At 40.7% G+C, this 15,910-nt stretch overlaps 1 protein-coding gene across 1 annotated transcript in view; it reads left to right on the forward strand.

Annotated features, from left to right (window-relative positions):
* Positions 1 to 3,883: 3,883 nt before the first annotated feature.
* Positions 3,884 to 15,910, forward strand: part of clybl (citrate lyase beta like) — a 51,050-nt gene continuing 39,023 nt past the window's right edge. The window contains exon 1 of the mRNA XM_063887001.1: positions 3,884 to 3,931. Coding sequence (XP_063743071.1) covers positions 3,888 to 3,931 — 44 coding nt within the window. The 5' untranslated portion in view covers positions 3,884 to 3,887. The remainder of the gene's footprint in view (positions 3,932 to 15,910) is intronic.

The following is a 15,910-nucleotide window of genomic DNA, read 5'->3' on the forward strand; positions in this document are numbered from 1 at the left end:
GTCTTTTCCAACCATACTCCACTTCCTTTACAGGCACTCAACTGAATTGTTGCTTAACCTGCGCAGTGACCCTGCCACATGCTATCTGCATCCTTCTATCCCAGATCCACCACTACACCATTCCCCAAGGGTTTTGCCATGCGTCAACCAGAGACACAGACTCGCAAAGGGAAATCCATAAACCCCGTGTTAGGGCAGAGAAAAAAAGTCAGCACCGGTGCTTACTCATCTGTTAAAAACGGAGTGATCTGCAAAGTTTGTATGAGAGGGTTTTTGACGGTGCCCTGCTGCTTTGTCAGTGCAGCACATGCTGCAGGCACTGGCATCCCCTATTGCCTTCCAGGTCATTGGCCAGGCGCAGCAGGCGGTGGGCTTCCAGCCCCATGACACGTCCCTGATTCACAGCTAGATCCGTAACAAGGTATCATAGCAAATGAGTCGGTAAAACATCACTGGTTCGAAAAGCGTGAAAAATTGTCATGATATCATTTGTAATTCCTGATCTGGACTGCTGTTGGTAGGAGAAAGAGAGACAGAGAGTGAGAGAGAGAGCACTGGTAATGAAGGGGTTTTATTCCTCTTTGCCATCTCAACCAGTCTTAGCCCCCTCTCATCCCCACCACCCCACAGTCTGACCCCCAAACCGATGCCTGGGGGGGTGGGATATCCAAGCTAATGTAAGGAGGCAACAATTAAACATCTCGTGATTCTCAGCCTAGTGGGATATAGGTGTTGGACTCTTAACGTGAGCGCCTTATGACACATTGTCCGGTTCTTGAATGTGGATTTTGCTCCTCATTACACATGACTTATGAGCGGTTGTAATGTGTCAGATTGGGCCTCTCCTGGTGTGTTGCGGTGATAGTCGTGATGTTTGGAAAGATTGGGCAAATTAGAAGTTACTCTTGGAAATGTAACAGCTGCTGAGAATGATTCACAGACTTTCCTGCAAAAATAAGTACAAAGATATCGACATTGAATGCAATGTAATTTGTACAGTATCTTAATTTGTTTTTTTAAATGACAGACATCATTTTAATACATATTCTTTATAAAAATAGGTAATGATCTTTTCCCTCTTTTAAAATAAAAAAGAATACTTTTAACAAAGAATTTCTTTTTTAAAATAACTAATATTTTAAGATGTCCATTTTTTTATTGCAAACCCTTGTCATTACCATTAATACAATCTCATTAGTGTGCAGTTCATTGGTCAAACTGGATATTAAAAGAAATCCCTCCTTCTTTTTGATGGAATATCCAAAGAAGAAATCTATGTGAGATCATAAACATTACATAAACCATGCCATGTATTATGCAATAAAATTAGATACCTAAGCCCTTATGATCTTTAACCTTTCTGTGTTAAGGGTGCAGTTGGCTGTGAGGCTGTGTGCGGGTTTGATGGATGAGGAGAATGGACAAACATCAGCTCCCTCTAAAACCACAATGGAGACCTTGGATCTAAATGTCATGGTTTCATAACGGATACACTGACATTTGTGTGATGGGATTTAGCCATGGGTTAATATAGCCATTCCTGGCACACCGCATTGATGTCCATCTCACTCGGGCTGTGAAGTCTGTCCCACCATTTTTTTTTTAGGTGCCCTCACGGAAGTTTCTTTCAAAGGGATGAATTGGATTCTATGCTGGTTAAAGCCAATTATTTCATCAGAAAAAAAAACTGTTTGATATGTAGGTTTGTTTTATATGATGTTAATGTGCCTCAGGAGCGGTTTGGATCATTCTTTTTTGTTGAGTGTTGGGCTTGGGTGGGGGCTGCTGGGGAAGGCAGGCGATCAGCATTAAAATCAGAGCCATGTAAATCTAATCAATTATACAGTTTTTCAGATAAAATGTTGGTAAATCAAAACACATTTTCCAAAAGTCACAGTATAATGAGAAATTTAAATTGGAAACAGAAACCATTTGTTTATTATAAATGCCAGGGTGAGGTGGTGACTTGCCATCCATAAATTTCGTTATCCTTTCATATTCCTTTTATCTATGACTACAGCTTTGGCACTCATTCAAGATTTTAATGAACCCAGACTTCTGAGGCATCCAGGCCTAGTGATGCATTGTCCATTTGGATCAGGGAGTACAGAGGGGGGGACAAAGGCGAAAAGCTCTTGCCTTTGACATAATATTTTATATTCTATTGCCTTACAGGGGGGTCATTAGGTGATTGCAACATTTAACAACATAACAGATTGACAAGAATAAACACATATTCAGCATATATCTTGAATTAAAAACCAGATTGATGAATTTGTGTGTCTGTCTGTGCATGTGGCAAGGGGTGACTTGAATCAAAAAATAATTTTCTGTGCTTTATGAGGATACAGAGAACCCCCCTGCTCTGGCGCGACCTGGTGTCGGCTGCTTTCTTGGGCTCAGAGGTTCCTAGGGGAAACCAGAATGAAAGTTGAGCATCCTACTGTGATCCAAAGAAAGTGTGCCAAATGCTATCAAAACTGGATTAGTAGACAACAATTGTGTTCGATGAACTGAAGGGGGAGGGAAAGAAGTAGTTTCTAAGTAACCCATGGATGGAATTTTCCAACTCCATTGCATTTCTCATCCCATGTAGGACTGAATGCGTGCATAAGCTCCCTTTGTCTGGGGATAAAAATCTATATTTAATTAATCCAATTTTCCATGTTTCTGTCATTTATGTACATTTCTGTTTTAGGTGTAATGGCCCTTTGCAGGAGAAGGGAAAAAATAATCTATTAAGAATATATTTTATTGATTAAATGACCTGGAGAGTGTATAATGTCAAATAGTCACATTAAATAGTGACTATTTTGAAATAAAAGAAGATTCAAGCCATTAAAACATGTTCCAACTCATGTCGCATGGGCTGCAAGCACTTCAGCTACAGACTGATGTTTCTTTCGGAGATTAGTAAATCCAATCATTTAAAAAAAGAAAAGAAAAAAGAAGAATAACAGCAACAAAAAAGTGAAGTATATTTTTTGGTACAAATAGGTTTTTGGTTCTTCTTAAGTTTGATTGACCCCCTAATTTTTATTAGTGACCTTTTGGGCGGTTGGCCAGATCCAGACAAATGAAGGCACTTGTGAGTAAAATAATGTACATATAAGTCAATGTCAAGGCAGGCCCTTTCTAAAAAAGGCAAGACAAAGAAAGGATCATCTGACCTTGAAGCTTTTCCTCATTTTCTACTGAAATATAATGAGAGAATAAGATAAGAACAAGAATAATATACCAACTTTAAATGTGTCTCTACAACCTACTTTAAGTAAGTTTAGCAGCACATTTACATTTTGAAAACATCCAAAGCATGGCTGTCCCCTGAATGCTGACATTTGGAGCAAATCCCCTGCTGACTTAATCGTGGCAAATATTGCGTGTCATTTGTGCACAACACTTGGACCTGGCTGATGTTAGTGGTAGTAATTCACCACTGCTGTGAGAGAGAACTCCTGCTGGGACGTGTCTTGTGCTCAAAATGTCCCTTTCCCTTTCTTCCTCTCCCTTTTCTCTACGTTTCAAACTTGTGTCTGTCCCTAATGTCTTATAGCAGGACACCAGTGTTTCTGTGAATAACTATAACTTTGGTTTAAAGGCATTTTTATTATTTCCTTCAAAATATCTTGCAAAAAAAATGTTATTGTATTAAAACTTCTCGGATAAATTCCCTCTCAAATTAAATACCTTCCTCTGTCCTTCCTCACCATCTCCTCCCACAAGCACCATCCCACTGTATGCTCGCTGTTTACCTTCCCATGTGTGAAGTGTCCTCTATGACCTCGCCCCTCTCAATATACTGACCAATCACAAAGCTCAACCAGAACGAGGGAAGTACTTGTGTAGCCAATTGCCGCTTGCTCTGTTAACGCGTCATCGAAAGAAACATGGCGGCGCGCATTACCAGGGCTGTGAAACGACTTCTTCCACAGTAAGTCAGTTTGTGTTGTTTAATCTCTCATTGTTCTAAAAGTGCTGCTTTTCTCGATGAATAACTCACCCCAAACACGTTGCGGTGCTGATTCTGGTCGATACGTTTTCCGTCTTTTCAGGGTAGCAGCTGTCGGTCAAATGCCACTTGTTTTGTTGGCTGTTAGCTAACTTATTTGTTTGCTAAGAGCTTAGAAAGACATGACATGTACACAAGGATTGTATTGACATCCTTTGCTTACGAAGATAAACGATTGTGATGCATGTATGTGTACTGTGCTGTACAATGTGCTGAAGTGGCGGTGATTTAAAGAGAAGGTTTAAGGTTATTGAAGCCACAATAAACATAGGGCAATACACAGTGCCAGTGTATGAGTTTGTCATTAAAACTTCTCACTTTAGCTTTGAATTCTGGGGATGTCCCCTTGTGATTTGCTGTGTTTTGAGTTTGTGGCTGTTGCTTTTGCTGTGGTTTAGTTTGATGATGAAGTAGGCGTTTTGTTTTGTGTTCTGTTGTGTTTCCATCTGGATTTAAGTGTGATTGTTTGATGGAAAAGCTAGAACTTTTCTGTTGTCTCAATGTCATGTTCAAGTGTCAAATGTTCGTCTACTACAGTAAAACATCCGAGAGTGTTGATCAATAGGTCAGGTTGTATTAAACAGGCCTCTTGATATGGTGGCTAAGAGAGGTGCCACATCTTTAAAGGAATAGTTTAACGTTTTGAGACGTTTGCTTATTGGCTTTGTGTCAGAGCTTTAAATGAGAACAGCAATTGCATTGTTCTGTCTGTGCAAGGTGCTTAACCTAGATCTGGTTGTGTTTTACTTACTCTATGTATGTTATACATACACACAGTTAACAGTTTATTATACTTGCATAGTTTAATTAATTAGCCCAGCAATACATCCAACGTTCATGATGTTAAAAAGTGAACGTATTGTCAGTATTTGGCAGCCACTGAGTGCCACTACTGGTTCTTTTTGATAGTTACCTAAACATCTTCACATCCCTCGTTGAAACGTAGAAGATTTCTCAAGAGCTGGTCAAGCAATCATTGTGCTTCCAATTTGGAGGACCTTCTTATTATCTCTTGGCACACCCACGCATTTCCAGCCATCTGCACTGGTAACAATGTGGACGCAATATTTCCTATCGAAAGTATCCATTTTTTGCATAACGAAAGTCTCACCGGGATGTACCTAAATTGTAGGAAGTAGATTTCTTAGTGGGTGTTAGTGTGGTTCGACATTAAGTGATTAAATCTGCATGTTATATACTTACTGATAATCACATGATGGTTTTAATAATTTTTCCATCATGTCAATTCAGCAAATATCCCAAAACACATGGATGTTAAAATCATAAGTAAGGCACTTTAAGGCGGTTTTATGCTAACATGATCTTGCAAGTCAGTGTTCATCTCATTTAGTTTTGTCATTCAAGTAGTCGACAAATGTTGACATGATGGTGGCACTATTGGTAATTCAATAAATCCTCGCAGTTAGAGTGGCAAACGCATCCAATATTTCGTTAAATACACAAAGGTCTAATACATCTCAGTTGTTAGGGCATAGTCAGTATAAATGGTATCGCAAACTCAGACAGGAAATGCTCACAGTGTATAGCCAAATAATATTGTCAAAAGTAGATTCCAGGGTTCGGGGAACTAACTGGTATTACGGACTATAAGACAGGATGTAGCATTTTGATTGTTCAAAGTTAGCCTTTTTTCTCTGTAAGTCTCCAAACTTTATTGAAGTGCAATATTAATTAAATGGTCTACTCCTTTTAAAGAATACAGTTATGACATAATAGTCCTGTGTGAGATTCTGCAGGGTTAAATCATGAGATTCAGTGACAGATAGTTAGCAGTCAAAGCTGCCCAGTGCTCTTCTTCCTTTTTTCTGAATTGTCTCTGAGCTCTCGTAGCAGCTATAATGGGAAACTTCTGACAGTTTGAATGTCAGTCACCAAAAACATCAAGTGAGTTTATCATTCTAGTAATGTGTCTGTCTACACAGTATTGTGACATGTGGCTCTAATTCAAGACGCATGAATTTCCAGAGGCATAAACCTGATGATCCTGCTAAATCAGAGTGTGAAGTGACTGTCACGCCTGTGTGTGTCTTTATCTATTAGTGCCTATGGTGATGGCCTAAATTAGAGATGAAAAAATGCAAATACATTCTCAGGGTTTCCTTTTTTTTCACTTAACATCTGGCATTTTCTTGTAGGGTTTTAAATCATTCTATTAAATGTCTTTCTATTTTTTGAGAATGTGTTTATGGTATGTCTAGACTTGCATAAGCATATAAAAAGTTGTATTTGTTTTATATAGGATTTCTATTTAATTCTGGCTGGTGTTTCTGGGAAGCAGTCCCTACATGGTTAAATGCAGCCCTCTCTGAAGGCTGGAAGTAGGAGAGGAATGTGTGCTTGTTTTATGGACAGCCTAGAGCCCTCGCACTGGCATTGGCGGCAGACTGCTCTTTGTCACAAACACCCTTGTGTCAAAGATGCAACAGCATCCTGGAGGAAGCATTGGCTGCCGCTATGAAGTCGACAAGTGATGAAAGTAGCCTAGAGGTTGTCAATTAAGAGAGCCTAGGCCTGGACCTTATAAGTTAATGGGCAGTTTCCCCTCTTAGGGCCTGCAAGGGCTTTATAGCACAGCTTATAAAAACCCTGAGTGTAATGCACCCCTATAACGTTTTCAATTAAGAGAAAGGGCATAAAGCAGTGCAGACACTTGGCAGGCATACTAGAATGTTTATAAAGAGGCATTTGGCATAAATTGGGATGGGAATTTTCAATCGCCCTAGTTGTTTTAAAGCAGCAGCTACTGTGCAGCATTTTATTTTGATGGCACTTCATGCTGACTGGAAGCATTACAGACTTCCTGGTGTCTTCCCATTACCAGCTCCTTCAGCTTGGTCATATAGATGCACAGCCTGAAGTTTAAAAGCTGTGTCTTCTCAGCTGTAAAAGAGATTAGAAGCAGGGCATAATGTTGCTATATGTTACACACTTTGTATTTTATTGTCATTGAAGGTAATGTCATTTTAAATTAAATTGCTTGTAAACTGTCCTATAATGCAACAGAAATGTATATGTAATGCAATTTCAAAACTAAGTAAAATGTGTCTGATTATTATTTGTTAACATAATTGGCACACCAAACAATTGTTTGTAATGTTAATAAAAAATAAGCAATCATTTTAAATCCTTTCAATCATCTGGTGTCTTCTGTGGTCGAGCTATAGCCTCGGCTTCCGGTAGATAAATAAATGAGTGTTGAATAAACACCAGTGTGTTGACACCTCATTTCCTCATTGATTGGTGGTGGAAGCTGAGCTCAAGGTGTGTGTGTGTGTGGCCATAATCCAATCAAGCAGGAAAACAACCATGGGGACTGTGTAACCAAATTCTTCAGCGAGGGGAGGGCGAGCAGGTTGGCCAAGTAACCCCAAACCCTATGCTCTTTGCCTTTCTTGAGCTGTTTAATGGTTTATGTAATGTTTTTACGGACACATTCTTGGCCATTGCTTGATGTTACCAAAGACTGATATCTCTTTTAGAAAAATATGAGCTCCCTTTATTTTTCCCCTTATCCTTTTTTTATGTAGACTATTTTTTACAAGCCAAATGAAACAACATTAGAATAATACATGATGGGGCTAAGTAAACAAGATTGTCAACCGGATATCCCCGTCTGTGTGTTCCTCATCGGTTTTAGCAGAGGTATTCTTTTTACTTTTTCCCTTTTTTTGAGCAAATGAATCAATAAATCGCTCTATTACCTGTTGTTGACCCAGCTAGTCTTGCCTTTGAAATCTGTTAAAGAGCATTAAGTTAACACATGTTGCTGTGTGAAAACAAAGCTCTGGCGGCTGGCGTGGCAGCCAGCTGAGTAAACCTGTGTGGGATGGCAGAGAAGAGAAGCCTACACTTGTCCCAGCGCTCACCAAGGAGGATCCATGCGGCCAACAGATGGATATGTAACCTCGTATCCCCACAGAAAAAAAACAAAACAAGTGTCTCCGCTCTGGCAACTGAAGCCTTTGATCAGCAGCACATCTCTGGCTTCAGAGTAGGACTTCTTCTGGACCCCAAAACACACATGGAATCGCATCTGTATAAACACGGCCGGGGAGGAATGTGTGAACAATGCAACAAAAGCATTTTGTTCTCGAAACGTGGGGTGGACTTGGCTTACAAGTAGTTTATGTGGTTAAGCGTGGTGGTAGTATTGAATTAGAATCTGGGGAAATGTCCTCTGTTTTTAATGATAACATGAATGGAGAAACTCGTGTTTTGTTTCTAACAAATGTGAGCCAACGCAGTGCTGTGATGAAACACTCCTTTTTAAGACCTGTGTGTGTGTGTGTGTGTGTGTGTGTGTTGTCGAAGACGTTCACAGCAATATAAGCAGGTATAGAATAATATTTCATGCTGTTTAATCAAATGGACAATGTTTACCTTTTTGTCCGAGCTTCTGTCTCTTCTTATAATGAATTTGGTCAACCACCAAATGATTTTAGACGTTACACATGGACCTCCTTAAAAGACCACCCAATTTCCTCCTGATTCTCATGGCAAGCTGTAGCCTGTGTTGATCTATTTATTGAACAGTATTGAATCATTTACTGTAGGCATGACTAACAATTTCTAATAAAGAGTGTGTTGGGCTGGTACAGTTTAGCCCATGTAGCATTAATGGGGTAGCCGTAAGAGTTGTGTGTGGGCAGGATATTGCTTCCAGATTTTGGAGTCAGCATCACTGTCAAAAAGCCCAAGGGGTTCTTTTGGCTATGAAATAGACACAAACTTAGGTTCAATTTACACCTCGGAAGCCTGTAAGAGAACATTTGCATCACTGACATTAGATCATTGTTATCAGGGTGAAACCATGTCTTCCCATCCCTCCTCTGCCAGGACGGTGTTTTGGTCTTCTCACGGCACTGAGGTTGGCTTATTGCCATGGTGATGGTTGGCTAGTTCCAGGGCGATGAGGTGTAATTTACCCAGCATTTCCTGTCTGATACACAGCACCCTAATGAGTAAGAGGCCTGCTTTTATAGCGAAGTGTTTAACCATACACAGCAGGAGGGTTCTGTGTGTGTGTACGTGTGTGTGTTTGTGAGTTAGCGTGCGTGTGGTTTTCTATGGCATTCTGCCTTGTTTGTTTAAGCGTAGTATACCTATAGGTGTAATAGTACAGGGGTTAATGCTATGGCCTCATGCTGCAGTTCTTTGTCTAACCCCTCGGTGTCAGTATTGACAGTATTCGTGGAGAGCAGCTTGTGATGTTTTGTTCTAGTACCAGGTGAAGTTTCAGCTCATGAATTTCCCTCATTAAATATATTCCTAACATCACAACTGAGTGTCTATCCAGGAAACTTCATTGGGAATGTCAACTGTTTCTGTGTTGGAACGTTTTTCCACCCTCTTTTCCTCTTGAGGGGGCCTCTTTACATCAGGGAAATAAGTAGTTGATGGTTGTTACAGTAACAAAACTGGGTACCACTTTATAATAAGACTACCCTTAGAAAGGATTCATAAAGGGGTTCATAATTAGGTCATTAATTAGGTTGTAAACACTTTATTCATCATTAAGAACCATTTATAAACCAGTTCTAACATAGTTTTCATACATCAACACAGGCTCACTATGTGGCAAGATGGCTAAGCCTTTTATTGGCTTCCTAGCTTACTTCGTCTTCTTCATCAGCCAGTATCCTTGGTCTGTTGTTCACTGAGTTGACTCTCCCCCCATCCATCTTGATGTTTTGTTTATCTCTTGTCTTTTTAACGCTTTGTAATTATTTATAAAATGTTCACAACCTCATTAATAAATGAATTACAAACTATTCGTAAACCCTTTTATAAGGGTAGTCTTATTGTAAAGTGGTACCCAAAAATGACCTAAAGTGAATCTCAAAGGCACTGTTCGTACTGTCCTTGCATTTAGTGTTTAGTCAAATCATTGAAGTTGTTTGACAGAAAGTTAATGGGTGATACATTTGACGATCGGTTAGTCGGTACATTATTAAAACGTTCTCTCTGGGTTTTTCTCCACTGCTTAGTCAGACATTGCATGGGCAGATGGGGACCTGATGATATTTCCCAGAGTTGAGAATCAATGTTGGTGTTCATTAGCTGCTGCTCTTATTGTGTTGATCTTAATTCAATAATAGGTGCACAACAAAGTGTCTGTTGTAATTGCATAATTACTTTTGTCTCAACAGGGTTGAGATGATCATGTAACACAAATAATAATAAGGCTAGATTGGCCACGGTGAGAGGCGAGCGGGCGGGTTGTTTGTACTGCAAACATGCCCACATTTTTTTTCGTGTTGTTTTTCTGTCATTTGCCCAGCACTGAGGAGAAATCACTACAATATTCCTATGTTCTTACAATAGTCCTATGACTGAGCAGTGTATCACAAATGCACCATACAGTGAGGAAAAGTTAATCCATAGTGCTATACGATCACACACATGAAACCTTCCACTGAGATCAGGACTGTGATGTGACTTTCTCTCTGAATTAATAAAAAAAAGATCTTATCTCTTATTTATCTGGGCATGCAGGGAAGAGTTGGCTGGGTATTTTGCCGTATTTGGAACCGGCTTCTAACTTCTCGTCGCATCACTGGCACAATTTGCAGACAGGCAGCCTCCTGTTAGCGCTACACTTCATTAGAACCAGGTTTCAGTGGTACCACACACATTCAAACAGCAGGGCCATCTCCCGAGCATCAAAAGAGATTTTATACAAAGGGTTGTCTCTGTCTGTCTTCCCATCAGTGTCTGCTAATGATGCATGCGGCACACGTTTTTAACATTGACACCCTCCTCTCCCTATCACTCATTCACACACTCAATCTTTGCTTCAATTTTTCCCCTCTCTCCCTCTTTCTTTCCCTCTGCCATTCGTGGTGTTTGTTTGGCTGCTGGGTTTTGTTTGTTTATTGTTTCCAGATGGCAGACGCAGACTTCATTTGTGTGGCTTTCAAGTTTCCAGAGAGCTTTTTACTGCCTTGGCTCAAGCGCTTATCCTGTTTCCTCTAGCCCGGGCTTTATGATGGGCCCTTTTTATACGTAGCAACTGGAAACAACTGTCACTACAAGTCTGCGTCGAGAAGAGCAGAAGAAAGCCCTGAAAAAGTGTCTCTTTTCTATGCACTTGCCATATGAACGTCTTCATTAGTGACAGAGCAGTCGATCCACAGATGAGGAGGATGTTTCTCCTCCCACTGGCTGAATTTTACTAGCTTCGTAGAGAAAGAGAGAATACCCTTGACTGTGTTCTCTACTCCAGACTTGGACTGCATCATCAGCAGTCCTCCAGGGTAATAGGATGTGCTATACTAATTCTTTGTTGACATTACGGTTAGGCAGCGTGCTCGCAGTAGTGATGAATCTGGTAGTGTGTGTCTTTAGGACTTTGCAGTCTGGGCATCATTAAGCCCTGTGACATCACTTATTTACAGGAACACAGGAGGTCGACTTGCCTAGTAAATGTGGGGGAGGACCAGTGCATGTCTTTACTCATCGGATGCGGTTTAAAGACGAAGCAGTAATCAAAGCTCTTGGCTATATAAAACCCACCCCTTCTCCTTAAGGAGGCCTTTTTTCCCCTGGCTGCTGCTGAATGAGTGATTACCCTGGCATTCCAACATGGTTAATCCCATTTTTAGTAGTGATTTAACACAGAGTAGTAGTCCCCCCCCCCCCCCCCCACACAAAATGAAAGCAAATGTGAACCTGTGTGACTTCATATTTCTGTAACAAATAAGTTATATTAAGAAAGTCAAAGGCATCATTCCAAGAAGCTAGCTGTCCTTTTTTATGCATTGAGTCATACAGTAGCACATGTCTCTGTGCTCTCAGGGTCTACAGTGCATGCAAAGACAGACAGGAAGTATTGATGTGTTTGTTGTGAATGGTGGCACAGTCATCATACTAACCTGCTGGTGACCCTGAACAAGAGATCTGATCTGAAATGTGAGGGGATCGGACTTTAATGTTCACATAATCACTGGTGTTTCTGTTTTACCACCACTGAGCGCCTGGCTGGCCGGCTAATCTCATCAGGGTTTGGGCTCTTGTGCTGGGGTGAGGGAGAGGACAGCCTAGCATGACCCATATCTCCGTGCCAGGACGGCTACAACACCGAACACTGTGCAGCTCCACCAGAGTTCACTATGAGGCTCTTTGCCAGGGTGTTTACTACGGAACTGTCTGCCACAACAAGATACTGTCTGTACTAATGCCCTCTAAGGACACAGCCACTCTCACTGAGGAGGGCCTGCTCTTTTTCATCGTGCCAGAATCTTTGCAACGATATGATTACACCGTGTTTACAGATTTACTAGGTGTCTAATGGTGGACAAAATGTTCTGTTGGAAGATTACAGAGCTATAGAAGCAGGGGAAGACTGATTGATTGAAGTTCGATTATCGTATGGTTTCTTTTTGAAAATAGTGTGCTTGGTTAGCTCATTAAACGGCCTCTAAGCGAACCTTAGTTTATGCATCTCCTCTTCTTTGGCATTCAGCAGCATAAACTTTCTTTGATTTGAATTCATGATTGCATATGCTGACATAATTTGCTTACCCTTTCTAATCAATTCAGTCCAGTTCAATGTCAATTTAATTAATAGTTAACATGTAAGGATGACAATCAATACTTTTTTCAATTCGTACATTTAAATTAAGTAACTTCTCTCCTTCTGATATTGATTGGTACAGGGACTGTGACTAAAGTAAATGCAGATCCGACCGTTGTGATTGAAATTAAAATAACTTACTACGCGTTTATGCACTCGGTGTTGTGTTAAAGCATAACAAATGCAATGTTTCACTTTGTTGTTATTGCAATGCAGGGTTTTGTTTAAACCGGGTAACAGGGGCGCTGCGCCCTCTTACTTTCGTCGTGCGCCCTCATACCAAAATTCCGATTTTCCCCCTATCATTTTAAAGTGATGCCAGAAAACAGTATTTCAGTTTGTCAAAAACGGTATCATTACTCCAAAAATATGAAAATGGTGTCAAATAGAGACAGAGACAGCTTTGTTTTTACGGAGCTCCGAATAAATGCGGGATGGATGTCCAGTCGGTCGGTCGGAGGACGAGTGGCAGGCAGCAGGCTTACACTGAAACTGTGATTTCTGAATTAGATCAGGTTTTGTTTTTATTGTCCTTTTTTCTGTAGAGGAAGTAAAGAAACAGTAACTCTGGTTTTATGTGTTGTTTGAGGTGCGATATCACTCAGCAGCTTTTAAAACATGAAGAAACTGTTATTTTCCGCTTTGCTTTACGCATTATTCTCACCGGAAAGTGGGCGGGGTTGTAATTTTGGCAGGAAGTGACGTTAGCACTATCATTTTCTATAAAAAAAACAACAAACCTGCGCTATATTGAATCCTAACCCTTTTTATCATGATGAGTATTGTATCTCCAGATCCTTGCAGTATCAACCAGGCGACATGACTTTAAGTGTAGTCAGGCTGACTTTTGACTCCATCGGTAGTCTTTAATATTGTTACGACATAGTTCATTTATTGTTAGCAGGTGTTATTAAAGAGTTGTGCATCTTCATCATGAAATACACACTGTTACACACCCTGTTGTTTTAGTGAACTGACACCATTGCACGCACTCTGCTGCGCCCAAGGGAGGTCAGAAAGCTGCTCACTCCACTCCCTGAACTCACCATCCACACACACACACACACACACACACACACACACACACACACACACACACACACACACACACACACACACACACACACACACACACACACACACACACACACACACACACACACACACAGGAAACAAATCAGCAGCTGGCTGTTTGATGCTCTAATTTAAACCAGTGGATATTTTTGAGCCATTTCAATCCCCTGACGTGTGTGTGTGTGTGTGTGTGGGCACAGGGGCATAATAAGGGAAGTTCCTTTATGTGAGAAATGGGTAGTTTTCCTATTTTGCTGTGAAGATGAATTGCAAATATTTAGTTTTCCATTTTAAAAACATCATGTAATGGATGTCAGGAATGGCTGCACCACCCTTCTTGTCCTGGGTTAACATTTTCTGATGTTTCATTTGCCTCGCCGGCTCAAAGTCAAGCACACAGTCCCTGTCATTTCACAAAGTCATGAAAAACATTAAAGAAATTTGACCTCTCTTTTTTTTATTAACAAAAATCATATTTTATTGTGAAACATGCAGTGCCATGTGTGTTCAATTGTTGGTGAGGAGACTGCTCATTAAACCATCTGATCCAGTTTAGCACAGGCTTGATGGGCCATTAATTTGCAATAATAATTAATACACGATTTTCCATCTGGGAACACACGTACAGATCAAACAAACTATTAAAAGAGTTGAAATTCACGCCTAGTCCTAATTATCACCCAATAGCTGATGTGGCAACAAACAAGTCATTATTAGCTCTTTTGCTTCTAATTGCCCAGCCAATGAATGGAGACACCTCTGTGTATTATGAAAACTGGCACAAGACCTAAAAGCCTTTTTTAGATTTAATTTGGTTTCTGAATTTGTGTCTAGTATTTACGATATCTGCATTTTCTCTCATATTTACTGCATGTCTGTACGTGCTTGCATGATAGAGGAAATAAGAGATGATTATACCCATGTTTATAAAAAGTCTTTATTTTAACGCACTGATGAGTTGGATATCCTCTACTGTAAACTCTTTAGCTATTCTTCAAACAAGATGAATAACACACCAGGTTTTAAGACTGAAGATGTGTCACCTCGCGACTGGTTCATTTGTTTAACCAACAGCCAGCTAGCCAAGTTTATTAAATCAATAGATTAAAAAACATGCCTTGCTGTGATGTTTAAGACTGAAATACACACATGCACACACAGACACACAAACACAAGCAGCATGGTGAGTTGGCGTATCTTTGATGTATGCCGATTGACAAAGAGACTCCCTCCTTTCAAAGGATTACAAATAAACTCCAATGAAAAGACTGATGCACAAAAGGTGGCCTGTGTTCTTTCTGTTGTTTGTTTGAAACACAGTCTTTTAGGAATTCGTAGTTTGTGTTTCGGCTTTTGATCGGAGTATACCACATGATGGCTCGTCCTTTTTTTAATATAGTGGAATTTGTTTAAAGATGTCCTCCCGGTGCAAGCTTGCATTGTAGTGTTTGCTAATGTGCCGTTTTCACCATGAAGAGTGGACTATGCAGTGAGTCAGACAGCAGTATAGGCCAGACCACAAGCAAATTGTCATGCCTTTTAGTCCCATCTTCGATGATGCGGTTCTTCCTCAGGCTTTTGTCTCCAGTTTGGGGCGCAGCTGTCAGGCTAGGTGCTATCCACGCTCCCCTCCCAAAAACCTCAGGCCACGCGCCGTTGCACCCCAAACACTAAATAGGAGCATTAGACACACCATGTTAAGGGCTGCTGGTGTTTGAGCTGCGGCTGTGGGTGCGTGTCTTGTCCCATAGCCAGAGACATGGGCATTATCACAAACACACATTCGCAGCTGCACACCACACTGCTGAAGATCTACTCTCCTATAAGACAACTGACATATTCTTTTGTATTGAATCTCTCATTGTCCTATCGCTGACTTCTTTTTTTTTGTCTGTCGCCCGTTGACCCATCTTTCTGCTTTCAGTTCCCCCCGCCCAGCTACAGATCTGCACTGTGAAAATACCCACAAGGCCTATCTACCCATATGCAGTGTTGCAGACTTTGATTTTGCGCCACCGGCATCACACCTCAGCAGGGTATATCCAAACATGAAAATTAATTCACAGCTAAATGCTGCTATATGCAGAACGAAGGGTAGCGGAGAGAAGAAATCAAACACAGGTTTACACTAGTGAACGGCCCAAGCATTAAGAGAGAGAGCCTAAAGGCAGGCGGAGGAGGCAGTGTTCATTAATGTGCAAAGCAAATGGAACAGTTACTCCCCCCCCCCC

The sequence above is a fragment of the Eleginops maclovinus genome, chromosome 7, assembly GCF_036324505.1.
Source record: "Eleginops maclovinus isolate JMC-PN-2008 ecotype Puerto Natales chromosome 7, JC_Emac_rtc_rv5, whole genome shotgun sequence".
Taxonomy (NCBI): Eukaryota; Metazoa; Chordata; class Actinopteri; order Perciformes; family Eleginopidae; genus Eleginops; species Eleginops maclovinus.